At 37.1% G+C, this 12,434-nt stretch overlaps 1 protein-coding gene across 2 annotated transcripts; it reads right to left on the bottom strand.

Moving 5' to 3' along the window:
• Nucleotides 1-2,425: 2,425 nt before the first annotated feature.
• On the bottom strand, nucleotides 2,426-9,667 carry LOC149554051 (uncharacterized). Of its 2 annotated transcripts, none has more exons than XM_089789392.1 (15): nucleotides 9,220-9,667; nucleotides 8,990-9,055; nucleotides 8,770-8,888; nucleotides 8,455-8,682; nucleotides 8,220-8,303; nucleotides 7,519-7,710; nucleotides 6,724-7,206; nucleotides 5,176-5,521; nucleotides 4,992-5,057; nucleotides 4,808-4,870; nucleotides 4,650-4,715; nucleotides 4,176-4,256; nucleotides 3,937-4,074; nucleotides 3,394-3,707; nucleotides 2,426-3,254 (listed from the first exon to the last, which is right to left on the bottom strand). In XM_089789392.1, the coding sequence occupies exons 1-15, from the start codon at nucleotides 9,515-9,517 to the stop codon at nucleotides 2,652-2,654; spliced, it is 3,147 nt and encodes a 1,048-aa protein (XP_089645518.1). In that variant the 5' UTR covers nucleotides 9,518-9,667; the 3' UTR covers nucleotides 2,426-2,651. The 2 variants fall into 2 exon arrangements, with proteins under 2 accessions (XP_089645518.1, XP_089645517.1); XM_089789391.1 differs by having other exon boundaries at nucleotides 3,394-3,713; nucleotides 7,519-7,707.
• Nucleotides 9,668-12,434: the final 2,767 nt, after the last annotated feature.

The following is a 12,434-nucleotide window of genomic DNA, read 5'->3' as shown; positions in this document are numbered from 1 at the left end:
AATGAATTAGATAATTTAAAATCATATTTAATTATATATATTTTTTATTTTTTCTTATAGATTGTATCTTGTAGTACAATCTATAAATATTGAAACTATCCTAAAATCTAAATGAATTAGATAATTTAAAATTATATTTAATTATCAACTATAATGTGATGTGCAGTTTTAAAATTATTATTAAAATATTTTTACTATGTGATAAAACTTTTGTGACGCACATACTCTACTGTCCTTGACGCCAATGTATAGTCTTTAATCTTTTCACAAAACAAAAGTTTCTAAGAGGTGTTCTTTCCTCATCTTGTATTTATATTGAAATGGGAAGAATGTACTCTCTGTAGGCATATACCTTTCATTAGTAACTTTAAGAGCACTCAAAACATTTTCTTAATTAAACTTTTTTTTCTATCTAATTTCTTGTTTAAACATTTGCCCATTTTCTACATGCATTCTGCCAATTACATTGTAATATATAAGGCCAATGGAGTAATTTGGTCACACATTTAAAAAGTTTTCTAATACAGATGATCTAAAATATCAGGGGAAAACTCTGCGAATATTGTAGTAAAATATGCAAAAGTTTCTAGTTTCCTTAGAAGAGACTAACATAATGTTAAATCCTAATAATAATATCACTATAGACATACTATTGAATTAATTACTTTGTTTCTAATTTTTTAATGTTTCAAGAAATTATCAAAACCTAAGCCGCAACTGTCATACAATGAGTACCCAAAACTCCAAGCTCACGCTGTAAAACAGAGGCAAGAGTCACGTACATTATAGAAGACCCCTTCCACTTAGCAAAGAAAATGAATTCTTTTTCGTATTAGCATTGATCAGAGTTCTATATGATTATGCTAATTTTGAGGATTTTTAAAAACAGTGGGGTGTAGTTTGTAGTTGGGATTTGGGAGAGACATGTTGCCAATGTTTTAAGCTATTTCCGGATATCAACATTGTTAAGCCATTGCTGGATATCATTTGCGACGTCGGATATCTCCTTCTCAGGCATCTGACAATGTCGGAAACTCAACAAATTCCGATGCAAGTCTACTAGGGATAAAATCAAAGTTTTTGATTTGACACCACTCTCTTTACCCAGCCATTCCCGGATATCATTTGCAATGTCCGATATCTCTTCTCAGGCGTCCGACAACATCGAAAAGTTATAAAATTTCCAATGGAAGTTTGCTAGGGAATAAGTCTATCGACTTAATAATGAATAGAGAACCATAAGCCGAATGGCTTAAACATCACACACTAAGGCTTCATTCCTGGAGTAAAAGTGTTAAATAGTCAAAGTTTGACTTACTTTTCCAAGCTTAATTTCTTCCTATGTGTTTGATGTTTAAGGCTTGCTAACATAAGCTACTAAACTTATTCTTTATCGCTCTTTAGGTTAGATGCATATTCATATTTATTCACTAAGTACCTATAAAATTCTAAAATTCATTTATATCATGTGCAGGTTCGACTGTCGCAACAACTACTTTGACCATGTCATCATGCCATTCTATACATTAACAAACTAGGAAAAAAATTGGAAGTAATGTTATTCCAACGATCCGGAACATACCCAACTTTTAACAATTTTAACATTATGATTGCCTTTGATTTCTGTGTGGTATATAACAAAGTTGCAAAAATAGCTTTCTTGCATCTTTAAGCTTAATGGATTTGCTTACAATTATAAAAAAATTACAAACCCAATAAACATTAAATATAGTTGTCTCTACTCATGAGTATGTTTAATGTAGCAGTCCTTTACAAATTACAAGCTCGCCATGCCACGTGCCATTCTATTTCAAGTCTACAATTAAATAACTCACCAAAATTAAAGGCAGGAACTTCGAAACTTGTGCATTGTTTTTTTCCTTCATGTTTTTAAAAACAAATCTTTAATGAAAGAAGCTCCCAAAAATTTACTCAGGGTCGTTTTATCATAACATATTTCTGTTATTCGCTTTACATTTTTTCTGGCTCCCACAAATTCGCAGCAAAATAACATTTGGAATATTTATAAAGCCAAAGGAGGAATAAAAACCCAGATCCTATGATTTCAGAATGAGCAAGTCAAAAGGTAAGATCTAAAGCCATGTCTTCTATAATGATTTTACTCTAAGCTAAAATTACATAAACGCTGATTTCTGCTATTCACAGGCTGGCAGCCATGAATTTGGAGTGAATGCTTGACAAATTGTTATAATTATTTCTTATATTGCAGACAATAAAGAAAAGCGTAGTGATACAGTTTTGGGAATGGAGGCGCTAAAATACACTGCATAACTAATTTGTTTGCATTTTTTAATAAATTAAAATTCATACAACTGTTATTGATAATTTTAAAATTAATTAGTAAAAATACATTTTCACCCCTGCATAGACAACGCCTCAAAATACTATCCACATATGTAAGTAATGACATACAAATTCTCCACATTTATTTCACTAAAGAGCTTACCTGTACAGAAAATACCCACAAGTAGCCGTCCTTTGAAAGATCCAGTCAGAAAATACAACTAAATATTGGAAAATGATTTATCATCTCCTAATCTTCATTACTTCAATCAAGTCGTTCTCCCTTCAGAGTTTAGTGTTTGACCATACACTAGTCACTTGCATGTATGCACAATTCATTTATCATATCAGTCTTGTTTGGGCAATGGCCATGGAAGATGTCCAGGCTGGCAAAAGAACCTAAATTTTTGGAAGGCTTGAATGGCGTCCATTTTCACATCGCAGCGGCGCAGAGTATTTCTCAGCCTATTCCATTCTTCTCGCTTCTTCTTTTTCTTCTTCGTCTTCTTTTCAGCCTTTTTGTACGCCAAGTGCAGCACTGAGCTTTCTTCTCCTTCTACATTGTCTTCTTCCTTTTGGAAAACTTTCTTTTTGATCATTTCCAGTGTATTCTCCTGATCTTTCAAATTCTTTCGTAGATCTTCCCTCATTTCCTCCTGCTCTTTCAAATTCTTTCTTAGAGCTTCCCTCATATCCTCCTGCTCTTTTAAAATCTTCATTAACATTTCTCTGAGATAATCATCTCCCACTGGCAAGATGTCACTTATCTTCTCCACTTCTTCTGTACTACTGCTGAGGCGGCCAATGGCAGCAGCAGCAATATCCTCCTCTTTTGTGGTGCTCTTCTGGTCAGCTGGCCACTTCTCATTGATATAATGCTCAACAATCTCTCCCAGAGAAGGCCCCTCCTTTAATTTCCAATTTCGTAAAACTTCAAGTTTGTTCCATTTCTGCAAATAGGTACAAAGATACTTTAGTTTTGGTTATAAGAGGTAAAAATTTATGCCCGCAGAAATAGACTAACAACCGTTGTTGGTTCAAGCGAACACCACTAATGTAGGATAGAAAAGAATTGAGAAGCTAACTTACTTCTATAAGAATTGTTATGAGGTCCCTCCATTCCCAACAGACGAAAATCCATACAATAAGTTGAACCTGCCATCCTTCCACTCTGTTAACTTTCGGGGTTAGAGAAAAAATGTTCCATGCTAGCCGATGGTATGCCATCAAACATTTCCACTCTCGCGGAAGTTTTCTACTCCCCGTGCACCGAGTACGAAGAAAGTTGAAAGCATTTCTTTCTCCTGCGCTATACTTTGGGACGAGCATTGCACTTATTATGGAGGATAGATCATCCATAAGACTTCTCTTGCCCTTCTTGCCTTGTCGTTGTTGTTGATCACCTGCAACTAAAGTCAAGCTGTTATTGTAAATCTTCTATTATTTTTCTTGTAATTTTTTAAATAAAGAGACGTTCATTAGCAGCACAAGGGCATTATTGTGTAGATGTAGATTAAAATATGCTACACATGCTTTTTATAAAGAAAATTACATCTGTTCTGGATTAAGAAATGCATAAGAAACAAAAATAATATAATAATAGAACCAGCCTATTTAATTTGTCACACGCACCTTGTTTATCTCTTTCGTTTGTGTCATCTTGTTCATCTCCTTTGGTTGTTGCATCTTTCTTTTTGTCTGATCTTGCATTGCACAAACACAGAAATGCACAAACATAACTGAACATTTGTGTGATCCGAGATGTCCCCTCTGCAAACAATCATTTCAAATGAGAACGGATTATTAATTGTGATCATACATTGATCAACTCATCACCAAAATTTGCATGTATATTTGAATGATATATTCACCTGTTCTATCTTTTTCTACTGGCTGTTCCATGCCACTTGGTAGAGGTATCTCAATCGTTGCTTCTTTAATTTCGGAGCCATCTGCTAACAAACATTTTGAACGAAAACGGCTTATGTATTATCGGATCGCACATTGCATTAATCATCATTAAAATTTTGTGTGTCCTTGAATTATACATTGAACAAAGCTAATAAAAAAATAGGATGAATTGTAGATACATGAGATGATTACGAAGCTTCTCTATATACTTTATCAAGTGGCTGTTGTAAGCAATTTGTCATTGTTGTTTTGTTTTCTACTGTATATTTATTTTATTACCAGCTGCTTGGGCCTATGTAGATTAATTGTCATTGTAGGGCATGATTATGTAGGCAAAAATTAAAATTTATAATATATGTGGTCTGAATTGGGAAACTCGTATAAAAAATACCAATACAATAATATAACCAGCTTATGAATCTTGAAATCTCTACCTTGTGGTTGTTCAGTGGCGGGTGTGTCATGATTGTCAATCGTTCCTTCTTCAACTTCGGAGCCTTCTGCAATTAATCATGTTGAATGAGAACGGAATCATGTGAATTTCGCAGTCGTACATTAAACAAACCATTTCGTATTTGGATTATATATTGACCTGTTTTCTCAATTATTTCTCGCTCTTCCGTTTGCTCCATGCCCTGTTGGGCTGCATGAGTAGCTGTTCAAGGAGGCAACATTCTCAGGTCAATATTATCACACTGCACTGTACGATAATGGTAAGACTATTACTCTTCAATTTTCTATTCATCTTGAAAGGACGGCATCTTTAAAAACTTCACCTGAAGAGGAGAAGAATTTTTCTAATTCAGCTACAGATTTTTGAAAATATTCCTTTCTCCCTTTATCTGTTAAAGTGGTGCAAATAAAACAACATTAATTTAAAAGAAAAAAAAAATCATCTATGAAAGTGGTGCAAATATAATATTTGATTGATCCTACTTATATAGAGTTAGAGATATTCACCTCGAGTAAAATTTTTTAGAGTTGGAGTTACAATCTCCAACTTTGGATTCACTTTACCATGATCATGAGCAATGTTATTTTCTGTAGACCCTTCTATACTATCCCACATACCTAACTGCCTTCTCAAAAATTCTTTCGACTCTGAGTCGCTGGGGTCTGGTAGCTGTAGTGGCAGTTGAACAATCTTCCTTAAATATTTATCTGCTAACTCCTCATTGGATTTATCATCTTTGCTATTGTTGTTCCCGTACTTACTTAGTATTGCCCTTTGGATCATGCTATTTTCCATGCTCAATATAACGTTAATCTCACACGTGGCCAAAACCAGATTTACTGCTGATAATACCTGTTAATTGACAAATGAAATTTAGGAAACTACAGACCAATATTTGATAATTATAGCAACTACAAATAGTTGGGTTTCCTTAAGGTTATAACTGCAGAATCACATTTTCTTCACAACGGTCAAGATCGTCGACGAAGACAATCATCCTAAGATTATTACCAAAAGCAGGGGCATCTTTCGAATCTTTGTTCCTGGAACATTGTTCTCATTCCTGTTAATTATTGTTAGTTGGACAGCTGTTATTTCTGACCTGGAAATAGCAGCACTATTTATGGGTAGCTTGGACAGCTGTTCGTCCTTATCTATGAATAGCGGTTGTATTTATGGGTGGTTTGGACAGCTGTTTGTCCACTTGCCAAAAATTAGTAAATGGTTATTATTTACTAATTTTAGAGATTCTCTTTTGGACACCTTGCAACCAATTCTATTATTGGCTGTTGAGTTGTCTTAATCTTAGCCGTTGGTTTGATTTAATCTCGGTCGTTGGTTTACCAACGAGAGTAGTATAAAAAAGGGTCTAGGGGGCATTTGGAGAGTAAGGCAGGAAGCTTTGCAAGGTTAGCGGAGAAGCTTTGGTGAAACAGTTTGCAGTGTTAGCAAACAGTCTTGCAGTGTTAGCAAGGGCACAAGAAGAAGCTATCGTGAAGCAGTTTGCAGTGTTAGCAAACAGTCTTGCAGTGTTAGCAAAGGCACAGGAAGAAGCTTTCGTGAAGCAGTTTGCAGTGTTAGCAAACAGTCTTGCAGTGTTAGCAAGGGCGCAGTGTTAGCGCAGGGATAGCAGTGAGGAATATCAGCAGGAGAAATTAGGAGGTTGTCGGAGTTCTGCCAGTGAGAGGCAAGGAATTTTGTATCTCTTGATTTGCTGAAGTTTAATATAATTTCTCATCTGTAGAACTGGTTTTCCCTTAGGGGTTTTTCCAGGGACAATTTGTCCGAAAATATTGTGTTGATTCTGTTGCGCATTTCTTTCCGTATTTTAAGTGAAGTTGCAGTTGTGTTATTTTTCGATATTAGCTGGAAATTTATTTTCAGCAGTTTAATAATCATTTGTGATAGGAGATTAATAATCAGTGACTGCAATAGTTTGATTTTTCACAATCCCAACTCCATGTAATGCAACACCATATAAAAGAAAACACCTCCCACTTCAAGGAACATTTATAATATAGATTTTCTTTCAAAAATTTGATATCATCAATAACCTGTTGATGGTAGCCAAGCTTTTGGCTATGGTCTGGCAGACATATATAGTCCATCACTTGAGAACTGATCGGTTTGACAAAAGAGATTACCGACTTTCCCAAACCCCAAGCAGCTACAATCATTGATGCCGGTAGACCTCCATACTTGAACTTTTTTAGAGCTTTATGTTCCCCTGTATCAAATACAAACCATACAATGGTACTGAACCAGATAGCCACCATTAGTGCGAGAAAGAATGGGAGGATCACTCCAAAACAGATGCTATTTTTGCGGTTTCTCCAATTATATATCCAGCTAGTCCTCAATTTGTGCGCAACAGTCATGGTTGCTTCCAGTTCTTTTGTGATTTCAACCGCGAGACCAGCCCATGCCTCAGTTTCATTCCTGTAATGCCAAGCATTGTACTGTACAGTCAAAATGGAAGGAGTTCTCCCCTGCAACGAGTATTCCTCACCCGTTTGATTTTCTTCCTCTTCTTCAAACTGAATCTCACCAAAACCATAACAAATAGGAATTCATAAGTTAAAAATTGCATAGGAATGAAGATGGTTTTTATCATTTCGAAAGGAACTCATAAATTTTAATGGTTAAAATAGTAAACATTTTAGAATATCTATGTAACGTAGGTCAAGCTCTCTACTACAGTACTAATTAGTTTGGAATTCGCACTCTTATCAAACTTTTAAAAAATTGCACAACGATATAGAATCATCAGAATGTGGACAGCCCACTTGCGTGAATGAGTTGGATAAAAAAATTAACAGACAAATAAAAAATTTGTAAGTCTTGCTTACCAAATAATGCCTGTCAATGACGGCCAAGGACTTGAACATTTTATGATATTCAGGTTGATATTTGTTTCCTAAAAAGTCATTAAATTTGGGCAAGTCGAAAGGTGCAGATTCCTCCCACAGATCTCGGAGCAACCTCAAGCAAAAGTCATTGAACTTGTCCAGCCTTGCGCAATTCTTCGGATCAGTCACCTGCTGCAATTCATACAATGTAGTCACTTTCAATTTAAGATATCAATGAAGAAAGTATGGTTCATAAATCCTTTAATACCTTTGATATCTTTATTCAATTAACTTTATTTGAATTTTAACTTTCATCTTCGTTAGCTTTAAATTGAAAATAAAATAATAAAAATTTTAAGAAATCTTTTGTTCGTGTTATTTTTCTAATATGTAAAAAAAAATTAAATGAGGAGACTACAAATTAGAGAAATATCTATAAAAAAAAGGTCTAAAGTTAAGTAGGATATATATCATTGATTCATGTTATATGAGCAGTGGATCATTTCAACCAGAATAAATAAAAACATTTATGACTCATTAAATCTAAGTAATATTATTTATAAATTAAATTTTTTTTAAAATATGATAATAATGATGAAGTGTAAATATTATAAATAGATGAAATAACTTATTCACCTAGACTATTTTGCCATGAGTACTTGCAGTATAAATATTATAAATAGATCAAGTAACTTATTTACCTCCCATTGTTTTCCCAAGACTGCTTGCTGATTTGATTGTTTGTTTGTGTCTTCTTCTATTTTGGTGCATTTTCTTACATATACCTATTTTCTCCAATTTAATATCAATATGTGAAAGGTAAAAAAAAAATCTTAATGAGTCATTATAGTCAAAGACTATTCATTAATATTCCTTATTAAGATTTATATAACAATTGACAATATTAAACAAGAAATCATGATCAATTGCGTCCACCTTTGATGCGAAGGTCTTGAATCGATTGAGGGACATTCCAATGATTTGGATTATAGGAGGGCCATCCCTCTTTTCAGCATCCAACCTCTTTAATGAATTTGCTATTTTCGTACGCTTTCCCTGCCCAGAGACAGATAATTTGGATCCTTCTGCTCCAAGCAACTTGTTTTCTTGAAATGAACTTTTGAATGCTAATTGCGCTGCCGCCTTGAGGAGATTGATCTCTGTCTGAAAGGCACAATGAATCATCTTAATAAGTACAGATCTAATAATATGAGGTAAATGTCATTGGATGAAGATGATGATGATGATTACCTGGAGCATGACACTGGACTTGCCCATTCCCCATTCGCCTGAGATTCCCACAGTAACAGGGGACTTCACAGAAGGATTTAAAAACAGTGCAGCCAGACCAATAGCAAAGGTACTTCGTCCTGCCCCATGAAAATGTTAGCATTTTTTTCCCTGAGAATTCGTGCGTGCCTTCTGTTATTGAAAATCTAGATAATTACTGAGTCCAGATAATAACAAGTACCAAGATTATCCTCCAGAGCAGGTTTGTCGGTTCCTTGGTCGAAAATAGTCTTTATTTTGCTTCGAACTGTGTAAAAACAATTTATCAGAGAAACTATGCTCATCATTTTCGAATCCGGTTTAAATCAGAAACCTCTGCGCCCCCCCACCCACCAAAAACATATTCTCAGCTACACAATCATTTGTTTGATAGGGGAAAGAAGCAAATTGAGAAGGTTTAAGGGAACGTACCATCTTGGACATTATTTTCTTCTTCATTTGAGAGAGAGTCTCTCCATTTTTTGTCGCGAAGGAGAGCAATCTTAGCGCCCCTGGTGACGCACTCCATTGTCATATCTACATCGCCCAATGTTGCCGCCACTCTAAGCGAATTCTCTGCCCCTGGTGTTTCACCTATTTTAATTTTTTCCTCTTTCAGATATTGTTCTAGCCGAGAAGAAATGGGTAAACCGTTTCCAACTGAAGAAGCAAATAAAAAGCAAGCTTTTTTGTTTTCCTGATTCGCACTTGTCCAGAAGTAATTCAGCATTTTCACCGTCCGCTTCAGCCGCGAAATCGAGAGCTGTTTTGCCGTCGCTGTCGCGTTCCTTCAACGGATGGGCTCCCTTCTCAAGAAGACATTCAACAACTTGCACGTGGCCTCCACTTGCTGCTTTGTGCAGAGCAGTTTGACCCAGCACATCTGCTGCCCCTACATAATTCTCAAGCTCGACCTTTATTAGTGGAATAAATCTAAGAAGACCTTTCACCATTTCTAGGTTGCCTCTAGCAGCAGCCACGTGCAAAGGGGTTGTTTGGCTGTAATCTTTGGCTGCAATCTTTCTGGCTTCTCTACTTGAATATATTAAAACTCTTAAAACAGCGCTATCGTCGTGAGGTCCAGCTGCTGCATAATGTATCGCACTCTGTCCATCGCGATCGTTGCAATCTATCAGATCTCTCTTATTCTCTAAAAGCTTCTTGCAAAGCTCTCTCCGTCCAAGGAAAGCTGCGACATGAAGCGCGTTTCTTCCGTATTTATCACCCACTAATATTTTATCCCAGTTTGGACTTCCTCGTTTCTTCTCAAGCAGCAGTTTTTCAATAATTTGCAATGCCACGTCCTGCTCTTCACCCTCGGCAGCGTAGTGAAGTGCAGTCTTTTCTTCGTAGAAGTCTCCTTGAAAAGGATCGGCTCCTCCATCCAGCAGCTTCTGAACCAGATCCACATACCCCATTCGGGAACTCTCGCGTAGATACACTGAGAGATCTTTCAACTCCCCAAGATAAGATTCCGGTTGCAGGATGGACAGTGACAGCATCCACGGCACCATTTTCACTTTGCACAGTCGAATAGCCAATCTCAGAGGCGTCTCTCCGTGTTTATCCTCGACTTCCAGCAAGCCAACGCCTCCTTCAATACTGTCCTCTCCTTCTGCTGAGAGTAGAACACGAACGACCTCACCCCGTCCAAGCATTGCATAGTGAAGCGGAGTCTGACCATCAGTATCTCTGGCTGTCAAACTTGCGTTGTGGCGAATGAGGAGCGTACACATTCTCTTGTCGTCATTGTAAGCAGCATAATGCAGAGGAGTCCACTTCCTTATATTCCCGTTATCTGTTGCAGAGGGCTGTACGCCACCCTGTAGGAGCTCTTTTACCATATTCAAATCGCCGTTCTTTGCCGCCCAAAGAAGACGGATGCTCAAAACATCAAGCTTGCCTTTACAGTTGAGCAGTGGGAACCATTTCTCACGTAAAATCTCATCAAACTGCTTGAAATCGCCATTTGCCTCTTTTGCCGCTGCTCTGAAGCCCTCCGATAAATCTTTTCGGATTTCTCCTATAATAACTTTGGCGTTATCGAGAAAGAATTGATAAAATGGACCAGTATGGCTCACCAAATGACGATCAAATGCGGACTCATAATGATTCAAAACGGGACACAGAATATAGAATGTTTGCCAAGTCATGATTTCAACCACAACAAACCAGACTGTTTCAGGAACGACTTCCCCTCCAAATTCTCGAAACATCTCCGAGTACTCTGTCAGATTGCTCTCGCGGGTGAGTTTTTTAACAATCTTACCTATAATCTCTTCTTGCGGTGAGTTTTGATATTTGACTAGCAAAGCTCTCCAAGACTCTTCGGTGTGGGCTACCAAGGCTTTCAGAGACTGTTCGATGCCAGGGATTTCCAAAGAAGAGAGAGATCTGCTCTTTGCATGCAAACTCTGCCACTCTCTGGCGATTGCACCTACTACTTCGCTTGCCGCTCTTGTTTCAGCGTGATCTTCTATCTTGCATCCGACCAACCAATGAAGGACTTCCTCATTGTAGTCTTCGGAGCATAAGAGAAGCGCATCATTCCTTGCCTCCTTGCTCAGTTCAGGAAGCTCTGAATATGGGACTGCCTTTCTCTCATCTTCTGCGGATAATATAAGATCGTTCCTCTAATGTTTAGAAAAGCTTTGAAATTTTCAGTGAACATATTTTGTCATCTGTATTCAACTACTTTATATTCAAGTTAATCAAGCCAAAAGAATTGGAGAAAAGCGAAGCAGTAGAAATAAAAACAAAGCAATTTGGTGCTATCTTATTATTGAATAATGGTGATTTATAAATAATTTCTTAACAAATCTGCAAATCTACCATACCTGCGTGAAATTTTCGGGAAGCTTGTGTCTGAATGAGTAACATGTATCCAAGACAGCTTCTGAAACCCTCCTCCACATTGAAGCCGTAAGCAGAGCCTCCCATCCAGCCATCAAGTAGACGAACTCTGTCCCGAACTTCTAAAATATTATCCCGCTTTATTGACTCCAAATTATCTCTCACTTCTTCCACAGTTGTCAAACGCCATCCTGGTGGAGTTCGGCTGCTCCTTTCCAGCTTGTTGAAGACCATATTCATAGACATTTTCACACCTTCTTTATCAAACCCAGAACACCGCAAACTACACTACGTCCACCGCCAATGGTAAATGCGCAACTCTATTCCTCTACGGAGAAGTGACTGACTTTTACTGGAACAACCCCCCAAAAAAGTTGCAGAGAGTAACGCAACGAAAACAAGACCAAAGAATTATTAGTCTGTGGGAGTTTTTACTGCGAAGTTTACCATTTCTGACAAGTGAAGTAGCTTGGTAAAAGTAAAAGCGAGGCCACTGATTAATTGGCTGATAGCCTACTATATGGGTTAGGTTGAAAACCGCCCGGAATCGTCATTGTCATATGCCGGCAGCTCCCAACTTCCGACTAATGCTTAATCACAAACATTTAAATGTGGACGTACTTGCTGACATGCTACCTGACACCGGTACATGTTTACTGATCAGTTAGCTGGTGTAAAATTTTCCAGCTCGTCTAGTTTGATGTTACCGATCACTGTTCCCTTCGCCATAATCCCGTGCAAAGTTCAATTATTTGTTCCTGCTGTAGGCAGGATACTATTGCGTTAGTTGAATG

This window comes from Cupressus sempervirens, chromosome 6 (genome assembly GCF_028749045.1).
Source record: "Cupressus sempervirens isolate cs-2001-9-10 chromosome 6, ASM2874904v1, whole genome shotgun sequence".
Classification (NCBI taxonomy): Eukaryota; Viridiplantae; Streptophyta; class Pinopsida; order Cupressales; family Cupressaceae; genus Cupressus; species Cupressus sempervirens.
This window is presented reverse-complemented; position numbering and strand designations above follow the sequence as displayed.

Excerpts from the sequence above, each read along its gene's own strand:
- LOC149554051 (XM_089789391.1), bottom strand. The coding sequence starts at position 9,517 with ATGCTGAATTACTTCTGGACAAGTGCGAATCAGGAAAACAAAAAAGCT. Across the intron at positions 7,708-8,219 it reads TCTTGGGAAAACAATGGGAG|GTGACTGATCCGAAGAATTG; the intron begins GTAAATAAGTTA and ends GAATTGCAGCAG. Across the intron at positions 4,716-4,807 it reads AGAAATAATTGAGAAAACAG|AAGGCTCCGAAGTTGAAGAA; the intron begins GTCAATATATAA and ends GATTAATTGCAG.